The sequence below is a fragment of the Eublepharis macularius genome, chromosome 12, assembly GCF_028583425.1.
Source record: "Eublepharis macularius isolate TG4126 chromosome 12, MPM_Emac_v1.0, whole genome shotgun sequence".
In the NCBI taxonomy this organism is placed as follows: domain Eukaryota; kingdom Metazoa; phylum Chordata; class Lepidosauria; order Squamata; family Eublepharidae; genus Eublepharis; species Eublepharis macularius.
In genome coordinates, this window is record NC_072801.1 from 37855371 (window position 1) to 37870462 (window position 15092).

Genomic DNA, 15092 nt, shown 5'->3' on the forward strand with positions numbered 1-15092 from the left:
ATTCTCGGGGAAGCGTTCTCTCCTTCCCCTTCCCCACCCCCTCTGGGGCTTTAAAATGTGGGTCCAGGAGTGTGGTAGAGGAGAAGGGAACTATAATAACTGGGTGAGCTTCTATTTGCAAACCAAGCCAGGGGAATAGTCTGAGGGTGCTGTGATGCTGAAGCTGAGCTAGTCTGGCTCAGTAAGGCCTCTTCCTCACCTCGTTGGATATTGCACTACAGTAATCATTTGCATGTGGATTTTTCTGTGTTGGCAAGACCAAGCCAGTTGTGAATGATTGTTGTATAGTATCTGCAACTACAGAGCAATCTCCCGCAACATGTGAATTCTGCCTCAGTTGCCTGAGTGGGAGAAAATGTACCATCATGAGTTCTGCAGAGACGAATAGAGTATTAGGGACATACTTTGGGCCAGCGCAGACTTCATGTAGTGGCTCCCTCAACCACACTAAAGAGACATCTGGGCTCCCGCATCTCAGACTCAACATATAGTAGATTCCTCCCTCACGTTTTAACTGCCCTTAAGGGATAGTACTGCCCAGAGTTTAGCCTTTATAAAGCTTTGGAATGCTTTGTGAACATCAGAGAACTGGCATCTGACCTTGATGGGCAACTTTTAAAAGTAGGGCCAGATTCTGAGAGAAAAGAGGAAAGCCAGGATTCCACTTATGATACATACAAATATACGATGATAAGAGAGGTCATTTGTACCTTGCCTTTCTCCCCAGTGAGGACCCAAAGTGGATCACATTGTTCTCCTCTCCTTCATGTTATCCTCACAACAACCTCATGAGGTACGCTAGGTTGAGAGGATGTGACTGACCCAAAGTCACCAAGCAAGTTTCTGTGGCAGAGTGGGGGTTCAATCCTGGGTTTCCCAGATCCTAGTCCAACATTCTAACCACTAAGCCAGTTTAGGAGGCAAGGCAGAGGAAAAGCAGCCTAAAAAATATGGCTGGGATTCTCAGAATCCTGAGTGAAATATGCCTTGCTTAGTGGGGTTGGTGGGATGGAAGAAGGTGGTAATGGGAACCAGGCTCATATTTCCAGCGTTGGGTCTGAGAGGGGACCTCCCCACCCCCAGGAAAGGATCTGAAGCACTGAATATGCCTTCTGTGAGAGTCTGATTCTGCTCTTCTTTTCTCTCTGCTCTCTACCCACAGCCTGAAGACATCGGTCAGTCACCAATGGCCTCCATGCCCGATGGGGACAAAGTAGACTTGGAGGCATTCAGCGAGTTTACGAAGATCATCACCCCTGCCATCACTCGTGTGGTGGACTTTGCCAAAAAACTGCCCATGTTTTCAGAGGTGAGTGAAGCAGGTGGGCAGCTGCCATCAGAGGGTGGGAGATCAGGCGAAAAAGAAGTTTGGCAAGCTCGGTGTGGATCTCTGTGAATCTTTAGAGATTACAGGTCTCAGCTCTGTCCTTGTGTGGATTGGAAAGGAAAGGGGTCTCCCATGAAGCTTTTTGGAGTCAGCCGCTTCCTCACCACCTTTACCACTATTGTAGTCCTCTGGGTTGTCTTGCCAGTGGTGCTGAGTATTGCCTGGGCCTCCTGGGCATCCCTCAGAAAGGGTTCTGACTCCTCCTGGTCATCATCTGAAAAATCTGTTCCTGAGTCCAACTCAGGCAGGTTCATGACACATCTCACCTCGCAACTGCTCTCTTCCAAGTGAAGCCTAGGTCCGGATTTCCTATTGCTCTTTACCCAGTTTTGTTTCATACGCAGACCTTCTAGTCTCTCTGCCTGTAGAATCCCCAGCATGAAACCTTTCCATTCCTTGTCTCCTGGTTAGACAGGGGCCTCCATCTTTGCTTTGCTCCAGTGTGCATTCTAGATCCTAAAGAATTAAGTGCCATCCCTAGGAAGCTACCCACTGAGGGCCAGTTTACAACATCTTGCCCCAACCCTCTCCTTTCCTGTTCTTGCCTTTAAGCTGCCTTGTGAGGACCAGATCATCCTGTTGAAGGGCTGCTGCATGGAGATCATGTCACTGCGGGCAGCTGTGCGCTACGACCCTGAAAGCGAGACACTGACGCTGAGTGGCGAAATGGCTGTCAAGCGGGAACAGCTGAAGAACGGTGGTCTGGGCGTGGTGTCGGATGCCATCTTTGACTTGGGCAAGTCCCTCTCTGCCTTCAACCTGGACGACACAGAAGTGGCCCTGCTCCAGGCTGTGCTACTCATGTCCTCAGGTACAGAGGGGTGAGCCAGTTGTGCTCTCATGATACCCTCCCCCTCCCGGTATCTGCCCAGGGAAGGCCATACGCTTGGGGCCGTTTGCATGAGAGAGATCACAAAAGCATCTCTGTGGCATTGTATATGGGATGTTTTTGGATACCAGTTCAGCACAGCTACATTGGGGTAAAAGGAAAGAGGACAATGAAAGATGACCACATAAAAGGTTGGCCAGAAAAGGGAGGTGGTAGCTGAAAGGCTGGTGACATGGGTCTTTGAGCCAGTGGGTTTTTAGAAAGGTGGGCTCTGGGGGGAAGCTGGGAGGGTGATTAGGAGATGTGTTGAGCAGCCAGGCTGAAGGAAGGGCTGGCACTGATTGGTAGATTGGAGGAGTTGTTGTTGAGTGCCTGCTGATGCTGAGTGTGATTGTGAGGCTGCTGTTGAGGAGTTGGGTTAGGTGCGGAAGTGGTTGCCTGCCAAGGGAAGATTCAGCTACAGCTTAGGATTTCTTCTTTAATTTAAACAACTCTCCCCTTTTGTGAAGTAGAGAAACTTAGCTGCCAGGACCGCTTAGTCAAAGATTGCTTGATTTTTAACGCTTTCCTCTCCAGCAATTTTGTTGACAGAAAAAGCCCCCCCAAGCTGCTTTTACCCTCACTGGGCAAAACTGAGAGGCAGTTGTGTTTTTACGCCCAGTGGTGACAGAAGTAGTTGGGGTTGGGGGGGTGGGGAGCCATTGAGAAACAAGCTGGGGAAGGAAGAGTTAAAGTTTCCTTCTCCTTCTTACAAAAGCAATCCTGGCAGCTAAATTCGCAAAAGGAGAAAAAATGTTTAAAATAAAAATGGAGCCAGTCCCGATGTGTAGTTGAGCCCAGGGTTCAGGGGGTTGTCATGCCAGAGCATGGCTGAGGCTTTAAGTGGCTACCACTGGTACATTTTTAAAGCCCTTCATAGCCACTATTTGTCTCCCCCTTTGACTACAGGAGGGCTTTTGGGGGCTCAATCAAGGAAAGTGCATGGAAAACTGCTGTGTGGACACTCCCTTGCCACTACAAATGCCCTCTGCATTCATTGCAGCAATGAGAGCTACGTGGGGAATCTTCACTGTATGGAAGCAACATTAGAAACAGGCTAAAAGTTCCACTCAGACTGCGAGACTTGACAATCCGGCTCCCAGAGATACTGAACAGTTCTTATTACAATGACTTTGGGTCAGTGGTGAATTCTGGCCACATCATATCCCTCTTTTCTTCCCAATCGGGGCTTATAGTAAAAAAAGAAATTAAGTACAAAAATACTGCAGAAACGGACAGAATGGGAGAAGGGGGAACAGAAGGCTTCCAACTATAGAGCAGGCCTTCCTCTCTCTCTTTGCAAGCAGGTCTCAACTACAGCCCTCAGGCTAAGAGCCAAATCAAGGCCTCAGAGAGTTTGATGAGGAACCTGAAGAAATAGGCAGTGCAGCAGGAAGAGAGCCCTGCTTCCTTTGGCTAGACCCTCCGACTGTGGTCCAGTTGCCTAGGGCTCACCCAACCTATGTTCTTCTTTCCATTCCCTTGGCAGACCGCAGTGGGCTGATCTGCGTCGACAAGATTGAAAAATGCCAAGAGACCTACCTGTTGGCGTTTGAACACTACATCAACTATCGCAAACACAACATTCCCCACTTCTGGCCCAAGCTTCTCATGAAGGTGACCGACCTGCGCATGATTGGGGCTTGCCACGCCAGTCGCTTCCTGCACATGAAGGTGGAATGCCCCACAGAGCTCTTCCCCCCACTCTTCCTCGAAGTCTTCGAGGATCAGGAAGTCTAGGGTGGGGGGGAGGGGGGGCAGACAGGGTGGCATGGGAGAATTGGGGAGGCAGGCAGTTTGGGACTGGGGCGATGTCTGGACTTGGGCCACGAAGCCCCCACCTCATCACCTCGGACACAACAGATTTTCATTTTTTTTGTTCTGTTTTGTTGTTTTCATTTTTCTTTTAATTTTTGTTTTGTTTTTCTAAATATTGCACGTCAGCATCAGTGAATCCCACAGAAGGGGGAGGTGAGGCGTTGGTGATAGGGGTTGGGACACCAAAAAAAAAGAAGAAGAAGAAGAAGAAGAAGAAAGAAAAAAAGGCTGAAACTATACAAAACCTTCCTTACAAGGTAGACTTGTGCAGTAGCCAATGCTTTTGTCTAGGCAGACTTTAAAAAGAAAATTGGGCAATACGATCTCCCTCCCTGCTTATTTACTCCCACCAGTCCTTTTTGTCCCAAAGTTGTCTTTCAGGGGTAAGACAAGTTGTCTTAAATTTTAACACAGTGAAAGGGGGAGGGAAATCAATCCACATACTACTCCCCTCTCCAAAAAACCCTTTTCAGGAAAGAGTCTCCTCACCCCCCAGCACTGGAAACAGTCTGCACCTCTGTGCTTTAGCCCTGATCCAAACCTCTCTCGTTTAAAAGGACTTGATTACCAATATATATAAATATATATATGATTCTTTTGCACATAACAGTCCCAGGAAACGTCAGAGTGTGTTTGCTTGTTTTATTCTTATTTTTCAGTTTCTTTTAGAACTTTTAGCATTTAGTTATCCTCCCTGAGAGGCTAAAATATAAAATGCACTTTTTTTGTAAAAGTAATAAAGATTTTTTTAAGAAAAAGAAAAGAAACAGAGAGAGAAGAGAGAAATCCTATTAAATTATTGATGGGGCAGAAGGAGGGGAAGGAAAGTCATAAGGTAGTTTGGCAAAAAAAAACCCTGCAGATTGAGGCTCACGGTCCTAGTGTGAAGGACAGATGCACTTTGAAATAGGAAAAGACTCCCCCTCTCTTCTTCACCCCTAGTGGAAAAACAGGTGATTGAGTGAGAAATCTATTTTATTTTGCTTTGAATCGCACTGCAGGGCTTGAACTTAAGGGGACACCGGCTTCTTATTCCAGTGCTGAGGGGTCAATTCATCACCTACAAGAAATAAAATTTCGACCCTTCCTGTCCTTCATCCCTAAAACCCCCTCCCCTCCCTGTGGCCAATCTACCTCCATGTTGGGCAAGGAAGGTGGGGGGGTCTAACTTGTCCCCATTCACACTGCCCCCCCCCCAGCTGCAGTCCTGCATGCATTGCTCCCACTGGGCCCAGAAATAGCCCTCGCTAACTCTTTGCACACGCTTTCCCACGCCACATGGCGGTACAACCACCCTTGCTGCACTAATGTTGCCCTTCCTTCCACACTCTTCTCTCTGGGTGAAGCAATGAGCCAGAAACCCTGACTCTTCCTTGCTCTGGGAGAACCAAGTAAGGGTCGAATGCTTTCTCCCCCCGCCCTCAACTTTTGTTGTTGTTGTTGTTGTTGTTGTTTTTGCAAATGGCACTTATTAATGGAGAAGACAGGAAGTTGATAAAATTCACGGGAAGGTGGCTGCATCCCAGAGAACTGCAGCTCGAGCAGTAAGGGGTCTGGGGGCGACTAGCTCTGCATAAGGGGAGTGCCATGCTGCTTGCTGTCTGCTTTAAAGCCCTTTCCCAAGAATATCCTGTGCCCCTCGTGCTTGTAAATCCTCAGCCTTGTTCTAGCAACTTCCATGGGGGAAAGGGCAAGATTTCCATCTGACGGGGTCCCTGTGCCTCTGGGGCACTGGCAGCCACTGTTTGTATGAGAAGGGGCATCTATGTCTGTCCCAATCCCGTTTTCCCTTTCAGAAGACAGAAGAAATCCTGAGGGGGTAGCTGGGTTAGTCTGTTGTAGCAAAATTAAATAGGAGTCCAGTAAGCACCTTCAAGACTAACAGAATTTTTTTTTTCCAGCAGAAGCTTTCATGAACTCCCAAAAGCGTAGGGTGCATTCAGTTATTAATCATTTAAGGTGCCACTGGATTCCTTTTTAACAAAAAACAAAATCCTGTTCTTCTGCACTTGTGCAGCATAGACACCTCTGTTCAGCCTTAACGCTGTGGGCAGAGCCAAGCCCTGGGGTTGCACACACTAGGTGGGAAGAAATGGTGGTTGGATTTTAAATACCCTTATTTCCAAAAGGATGGTAGCATTTTTAAAAACCGAAACAGGCAAGTTACATTTGGAAAAGCCAAAGCAGGCAAGCAGTGATCCAAAAAGCAGGTGACGAAGAAGAGCTTTGGATTTTCAGACTCTACCAGCCTTCTGTCTTTTGGGGACATCTTTTCATTTTAGCCGCCTTGCTGTCTTTCTGTCCCTGTTGTTTGGGAAACAGACTGACCTTCTAAAGCCCTGATTAGTACTTGTTCCTTTTACGAAAGCCGTGTTTTTGAGGAGGGGAGACAATGACTGGTGAGCCAGGCCTCTCCTCCCCACATCACCACCACCCTTTTCCCCAAATGGACTGCCAAGCCCCATTGCCACAGCCAACAGACCTTCCATGCAGTTCTTTTGCCTCTGGCTTGGCAACTAGGTTGTGGGCAGGGGTGGGGGCAGACCGTGCTTCTTGCGGTGTCAAATTTGGCCCGAACCTTCAGTTGACGATTTCTGTACTAAAGATGGGAGTTGGGGATTTTTTAAAAAAGAAAATGAAAGAAAAGACCACCAGCTTCCTGATTTCTTCTTTCTGTCTGTTTCATCTTAACACAAACCAGACTGTGACCACCTTAACACAAGTATTTTCAGCACTTAATGCTGTTAAAAGGTTGGGCCTCTAGCCCAAGCCACTTCTTCTGTTATAGATCCATCTTTTTTGTTGATCTGTTAGGACTTCTCTTAAAGCTGTAATGTAATATTGGGGGGCAACTTTTTTATTTTACTCCCTCCATCGCTCCCTTTTCTTTTTTTCTCTGTCTCTCTCTCTGTGTCACTTGATTTCCGTTCAGAAAAACCCTTTACCTCTTACCTCATTCAAGACGCTGTGGGAAATGTTATATGAGGGGCTGGGTGCATGTTGGATGTACCGTCTGAAGGTTCAGGGGCCGGCGTGTGGAGAACACAGCTCCAATTTAAGCTAATATACAGAAATATATATAAGTATGTATAATTTTTTTAATTAACAAGAAAAATCTTTGTACGGGTCTGTTCACAAAAAAAAATATTACGCAAACAAAATTGGGGTTGGAAGAGAAAAGGGTAGTTTTTTTTTTAATCATCTTAAAACGTGAGATTGATATGGGGCCAGGGGGGACTTTACTGCTGAGTCGGTACTGAATGTTGTCCGGTGTCCTAAATGCCATTTAGAATATGGTTGGTTGTATTCAGGGCCTGCGCTTGTTAACATGCAAACACAACACATGCATAGAATTTGGTATTGTGCACAAATCCTGAAACTCTCATTGGGGGAGGGGGGTAGCAAGTTTTTAGTCCTTAAGGCTATGAGCTAGACTTATAAGGCTGGTAAAATCTTGAACCCCGAGTAGAGCTAAGCAGAAGTAGAATAAATTAATGTCGAAGCAGAATAAGTTATGCAAAACAAGCACCTATATTGCAGTTTTGCTTAATTATTTGGCTTTTCTTAGCACAGAATTCAACTTTTGTCAAAGTGACAGGTTTGTTTTTAAAGCTCAGAAGTATACAAAGCTCTAATTGTAGTCCCCCATTAGCTTTATCCCCAAGGAATTGCAGTTTTGTCCACTGGAGCTGCATTTCTTTTGGGGGCGGGGGGTTATAGTTGTAGAATTCTTGGCCTGGAAAATGTGAGAATTTGGGGGCAGGTAGGCTGTGGTGTGGCACAAGAGTGGGTGTATCGAGGATGCAGATTTGGTGTCCTATCCTCTAGCCTTGCAGTCGCTCAGTTACAATGCTTTCTAGCCCATAGAAACAGTATTTAAATGGATGCTTTGGTGTTTTGGTGCTGCTCAGTTCAGCCTTGGCGAAGCTCACACAGATCACCTTAACTCTGCCCCCTCCCTTCACTACAGACCCACTTGCTTTACTCCTTCTTGTTTACTACCTTTTAAAAGCTGCTTTGTCCACGGCCTACCCATTCTGCAGCCCTTTTCTAAGCAAGCATTATAGACACTTGCGCACTTAAATCTTGTGTGATGTGCAATGCACTAAAAAACTTTATATAAGTTTAGGTGCGCTTGCCAGTCTGTCCGTCCAAAAGCTGCCTTTATGCCAATTTTGCTGTGATCCAATCCACACTAACTCAAGAGTCAGTTATTTGGGGCGTGCTTGTGTGTAAATGTGTAAGAGCAACCTGCTGGGCTCCGGTCCTTTCTCTCAGAGGGCCTTGGAGGGAAATGTAAGATTTGGCTGGGGAGGGAAGTGAATAATGAACCAAGGGTTTATCATATATATGTATGAATCGTCCTTACAGGAGCCAGATTATTAGTTTATCAAGCATTGTATTCTTCAGTTGGCAAAAAATCTCTGGGTTTTGGACCGTGGCTGTTCCCAGCTGTGCTACTTCAATAGCAAGTTAGACATACTGTGCATGTAAAGTCTCTAGGCAGGTTTCTTTTAACATTGAAATACAGCAGTGAGGAAGGGGATGTTTATCCATTTTTCATGGGTCCTTTTCCAGATTAATCCCTCCCCCCCATGTGTATGTACACGGGGGGGTGGGCACTACTTTTGCTGGAGAGAGCCATGCGTTGAACCTGGTACTATCTTCATGCAATTCATGTTCTCTGCCATAGTTACTGTCCCTTCCTAAAAACAGTCCTTTTGCCTAATTCCAAACTGGAGCTATCCTGTTTTTAAATGTGCTCCTTTAGCAGATTTGTAAAGGATACACATTGTTAACACATATGCTTATGTGTATGCACACACATACATACACCCAACTCCTTTCCTCCTTGGTATTCAATTATTCCTTGACACACTTAAGTATTCCTTGCCTTCATTTCTTCTTAAACCTGCTGCTTTTACCACTATGCAAACAACTCCCGGAGCGGCAAAGTGAGATTGCTGTGCGTGTTCCTTCTCTTGGCTGTGTCCCCCCATTAACCTCTTCCCAAACTTGCTGTACCTCTTCCCAGCCTGTGGCATCATTCCAGGAGGTGCCATCCCCTCTCCTTCAGAATCCTCCTCAATGGAAAAAAATTGTGTGTGTTGGAGAGCCAGCTGGTTGGTTAGGAAAAGAGCAGCCATTTCTGATAAATTGGGTTTCTGTAGGTAACCTGGAACATTAGTATGCTGGTGAATGCTTCCCCCTTGAACCTTCTCACAGGACACCCCTGCAAACATAAGAAGCTGCCTTACATATGAACCAAACCTTGCAGTCTGCCTAGGCCAGTTTCATTTACTCCCAGTGTGAATGGCTTTCTAAGATCTCAGAAAGAGTTATTTCCCAATCCTACTGCTTGAGGTCTTTCCCCTTCGAGCCACAAGTTTAAAACCTGGATCTTTTTGTGAGCAAACAGGTGCCCTGCCACACAGTTATAGCCCCTATCTTACCCTTTTCAAAAATCCATCTGTTTAACTGTGACCATTATGGTCCCAGCCCTGAATGTTAACAGCTACCCCAGAAAAGCCCCCTGCAGGTCTCAAAAGTTCATCCTGAAACATGGAGTGTGTCATTAGAAAATTGAAAAACTTTGCTTCTTTTTGGTGATGACAACAACATTTCAGGATTCCATTTACAGCAGACACTCGTCTTTCACAAGGGAATCCATTCCTGGCATCATTGTAAATGGGGAAATCTGTGAATTCTGGGAGGGGTTTGCTTTCCTGCAAAATTTAACCATGTAGTGATTATGAGGGTGTGCTGAGAGTAAAAACAGACTGCAAGCCCCACATCGCATGGACTGCAAATAAGTGAAATTGCAAATCATAAATCTGGAAATACCTCGAGTGTCTAACTTAGTTTTAGGGGATCCTAATTCCCCCCCCCCCCCGATACTGTTATACTGTTCTGGCTGGTTAACAGAATCTGATCTTATATCTATATTTCATGGGGAAATTCTAAGAGAGCTACAACTTTCAACACTCTCTTTGGTCCAGCTGATAATCCTTGCATCCCTCCATTTTGTAAGTTGTGATAGCATTGCCAGGAAACTGAGGGATGCTTTCCCTAGGTGCACTGAGAAAATGGGAGAGATCCAAACATCTTCCAAAGAATCTTCGTCCAGCCCAAAGGGCCTTGCTCCAACTTAAGTAGCTCTTCCTCCAATGAAGGAGCTGCTGAAATGGAAGGAAAGTTCCTTAAATTAGATGCTTCAGTTGAGCCAAAATATTTACGAAATATTTTCGTAAATAAACTTTGCTCAGTGGTGTGCTAGAATAGGGGTAGGATCCACCACAGTGTTTCTTCTGGGCCTCATTCACGCACTGACAACTACGATCTCAGCAATGTCATGTATGTATAAATAGGGCATTACAGATGCAACATTCCTACAGAATTTTCTCACATAAACCTTTTCAACTTAGAGCCAAACTACAAGTGATGCCTGACACAGGTTGGACACTTGTCAGCTTCCCTCAAGTTTTGATGGGAAATGTAGGCAGCTTGGCGGAATGTTGGACAAGTGACTGTTGAAAAGTCCATTGGACAGCAGTCGGAGAGCCAAGCTGCAAGACCAGGATGCCTGTATTTCCCATCAAAACTTGAGGGAAGCTGACAAGTGTCCAACCTGTGTTAGGAGTCACTTGTAGCTTGGCTCTTAATTGATGCATTCTGTTGTAGTCATCTTCAAGTGTTGACTAATCCTGTCTAGGAGCAATCCTAGTAACGTCCCTGAAAGCCAGACTAGTTGAGCACGAACTGGGTTAAACAAATTATTGAAACCACACAAAAAAAGCCTGAAAAAAATGGTCTTCTCTGACCAAAAGTCACCAATCACTTTTTCTAAATGTCTTCACTTCTTAAGGGTGTCTGTCTCTCAGAAGCTGGAGAGAGCCTGGAAGTTTGAGGCAACAAACAACTGCCCATACTTGAATGACATTTTAAGTGGAACTTAGATTATTTGCAAAAACCAATTTAAATGACAGATTTATTGAAACTGAGGCTTTAGCAAAAAAGACAAGTACAGTGTTTTTGAGAGTCACATGCTATCTGTAGGCCAGCTGCACCTGATGAGTTTCTGCCACTTCAGTAACTGCAGAAAAGATGGCTTTAGTTGCTACAGCTTTTCTCACCCATACATGGCCTGTCTGAATTTCCTCTTCTCCTCACCTTTTATCTGGTTGCATCTGGTCATGTTCCAGATACCAGTAACAGCTGTTCCCAGCTGTGTGTATAAACTAGAAACACACACCAGAGCCTTGTATAAGTATGGACTCTGCCGTTCTTATGAGGCCTCCTCCTTAGCCAGCCGTAGAACACTGCGCTGGATCTCTGAAGACTGTCTCCTCTTCCTTGAAGGGTAAAGGGAAGAAATTAATCTTCTGTACCTTTTGGCATGTGAATGGCAATTCCCTGTGTAAGCGTGCAGTGAAAGGCCTGGATTTTGGCCACTTGCACCACATTTTAGCCATAATGAGTAGGGCACAGTTTTAAGGGATAAACTAACCTGCATTCAGAGATCTACTGCCAAAACTAAACCCCACAAAGCAAATGACAAACAGCTGTTTTGTCCATCAGCTTCCCCCAGATTACTACTTAAATTTTTCCATGTAGAAGATGAGCTGTCCTATGGGCGCCAGCTGCTGATTTCCTCTCACTCTCAACAGGTAAGAACTTTTTGGTCCTGGTATGATATAGTCCACGGTCCTATCACCTCCTTCTATGGGGAAGGTTGGTACCCCAAAGATTGTTGCCATCATCCCCGCCACCCCATGTCATTTGGGTCCCCTCTGTGGAAAGGTCAAAGGGTGTCTCCATACCATTAACAGAGCCATTTCTCATGGTACAAGTGAACTAGCAGACTGGGGGCTAGGCTGTGGAGATCCAGCAGTTTGGGGCAGGTTTGCATAATCTTTGAGGGCCACCCCCCCCCCATGTGCATGAACTTGTGTGTTTCTGCCGGTGAGAATATTACTCGTGTGCGGTATGCATTGACATGCATCTGGGTGTATGAGAACAAATGTGTGCATCAAGTTTGTTTGGCTGAGCAGATTGTTTTTTCTGTGTGTGTGTGTGTGTGTGTGTGTAATTTTCTGTCAGGATATGAACATGTCTAAGTTTATCCCTCTGTTGGGGGGAAAGGCCCCTTACCCCTGTCACGGTGCATGTGTGAGGGCGTACATGGCCATTTCTGTGCTTCCAGCTTAGAGCTGTCCCAGTGTGGTTTGTATTTCCCATCCTCTCTGGACATGGCACAGAGAATGTGCCTCCATGTCTTGGGCTGCGCATACCTGGCCCATGGCTTGTATTCAGAAAAATAAATGCACTTGGGGGTTTCAGATGCTGGGCTGTGGTCTATTGTTCCAACCCTGTGATTAGAGCTAGCGGGTGAAGCGTTTGGGTTGTTTCCCCCAGGTTAGATGTACATATTTGAGTGTGAATGTTTTCATGTGTGGAATTACGTTGTCTGTTTTTTGTTTGTTTGTTTCAGTTGTTTACCCAGTGTGCAAAATAAGTGAATGTGAAAGTAAGACCTCTCCATCTCTGCCTAAAACACTCCTGCCAGCTTCCCCTGCCTCTCCTTCATCCTGCTTTCTCACTCTCTTCTCCATGGGACTGAAACACTCCCCACTGCAATCCCCCCCCTCCTCCATGGCACCTCTTCCTCCCCTTCTTTCTGGAGGCCTTATTCTTTAACCAGCCAGCAGGGGGTGCTTTCATATACCAAGCAGTGTACAGTCTATTCCGGATTTGTAATTCTTGTAAATATTTGTATATAGCAAGGCATTCAAGGCACAGATCTCGACATCTAGGGAGTCACGACATGGGGCGGGCCATATCAGTTGTCCTGTTAAGAATCTTGCAAAGCATTAAAAAAAAAAGCCCTGGTGATCTGGAAGGGAACAGGGCAGAGTATTAATTCTTCATTGCCTTATACCAAATAATGAAGTCTCTTAAACTGTTGGGTCTCCTCCACTTGCCAAGCTTATCTGACTCAAGGAAATGGGAGTGTCCAAACAGTGGGTGGGATTTAAAGTCCTGAGGAAAACTATCACCAGTGGTTCCATCTTGATGTCCCAGTATGTAAATGCTTTTCAGGGGTATGTGTGTGTGTGTGTACATGTATGTATGTATATATGTATGTGTATATATAGGGGACAATTGCCCAGGCAGCTCTGCTGCACAAGCCTTGTGGAACTGAATCTCATTTGTTTTAATGAGGTTTGTGCAATGGAGCTTCCCATGCAAAGGTGCCCACAGTGTGTGTACATATAAAAATAGTCCTATCAACACTGTGCGTGTTACTAAACATGCACAGATTGCCTATGCACACAAAGCATTAAGCCTCCCTGTGCACTTTGCACGATGTCGTGCCACGCACGCACGCACACGTGCACAACCTGCCAGCTCAAATCCCTCCTAAACTGTGGTTGGAAAGACAGAAAAAGTTGCCCTCTGTTTTGTGCAGCTCTTCTTCAGTTGACAGGATTCTCTTGCTACCCTCAGCCCATGGAGGCTTCATGCAGAGCGTGAGGTTGTCCCACCCAACACCTCAGGACTTTTCTTTAAATTCAGCATGGCCCTGGATGATTGTAGGCCCAGAATCATCCAGCTAAACGGTCTGGTGTGCAGCTTCCTTCTGCAACAACTGGCCTTCCAGGGCGGCAAATGGCCCCTCTAGCTCCTAAACTTCATAGGAAGGGGAATGGCTCAGTAACACCTTCTGGCCGCAGGGAGGGCTGAGGATTTTGACTAGGTCACACCGCACATGACCAATCCCTCGTTGCCAGTACCAGCAGGGTGACAGCTTGTGTGAATGTGTTCCCTTGGCTTAATTCCCCTCACTCTTAATACTCGGATGTCACTTAATGGAGTGTGGGCAAAAGCTGTACATGGTTATGTGAATCAGCACTTAAACCATCCAGTGGTACTCCAAAAAGGGACAGAAACACTTGGGTGGCCTTGCAACCATTTGTTCAGTCTGCAGAGCTGTGGAGTCTTAGCCAAAGAACCTCTTTCCAGCTTGGGCGTCTTTTCTGCACCAGCTCATGTCCATCAAATGGGAGGGGGGGTTGTCATGTCAGCAGATGAACCAAACTCTTTCCCCCTCCCTTATTCTTTGAAAGGGTCTCTCTGTGTAGGACCACCAGTGTACTGGTCACTCTTTCCTCCTTCATTTCTGAAGGAGAACTAGGTAGTGTTTGCATACATATTTGATAAGGTGTGGGGGACAGGGAAAATCTGTACATTGGTGTTGCAACCAGGGATATATGCAAAGCACTCACTTCAAGGAGCTTTGTAGGCAGGAGACAGAGCTGTCTTGCTGTGTACCCACCCATCTTCCCATAGGAGGCACTATGAAAAGTTTTTCAATGACTGGTTGGGCGGGGGGATGGATGGCAGGTGCTGAGATTTTAGAGAGAGGGCAGAGCTCAGGGTGAGCCCCTTACCCACAAAATTTGCATCTTTTCCCCACCATGCCAGTCTTTTCTGATCTTACTTCTTTCAACCACATGGTCAGCAGCCCACCACCCCTTGTGGATATCAGGTCATCTGTACCGAGTTGGTATCCAAGCTGTCTCAACAAGTCCAAGGGGGCCTTTGCAGCCATTCACAGGTCTTACTCCTCTGCCTCCCCCACCCCAGCCCTCCCTCTACCTCCATGGGGGCAGTAAGTGACTGTGACGGTGGAAGAGCTGAGCCCTATTTTTTTTTTGTTCCATACCACAGACCTGTTCTGGGGGGCAGGAATCTCTTCCGGCACCATTTCTCAGTATTCCTTTGCCAAGTACATACCTCATATAGATCTTGCAGATGACACCCTTCTTCTGACTCCTTCTGCATCCTCCACCCCAACCGTCACCCTCCCCCAGCTGACCTTAGTTCCATAAAGGTATTTTACAGAAACGATTGCAGGTGTGGAGCCAGGCTTGGTTTGGGGAGGGGGAACTGTTCTCACATATTTGGGGAGAGAAGGGTGTTTCCAATAAGGGGGCACCCCCGTTAGCCCCACCTACT

General features: G+C 46.3%; 1 protein-coding gene across 1 annotated transcript in view; it reads left to right on the forward strand.

Annotated features, from left to right (window-relative positions):
* The window catches only part of THRA (thyroid hormone receptor alpha), a 132472-nt gene extending 128081 nt beyond the window's left edge, over window positions 1-4391 (forward strand). The window contains exons 7-9 of the mRNA XM_054993631.1: window positions 1163-1309; window positions 1940-2198; window positions 3745-4391. Coding sequence (XP_054849606.1) covers window positions 1163-1309; window positions 1940-2198; window positions 3745-3995 — 657 coding nt within the window. The 3' untranslated portion in view covers window positions 3996-4391. The remainder of the gene's footprint in view (window positions 1-1162; window positions 1310-1939; window positions 2199-3744) is intronic.
* The last annotated feature ends 10701 nt before the right edge of the window (window positions 4392-15092 follow it).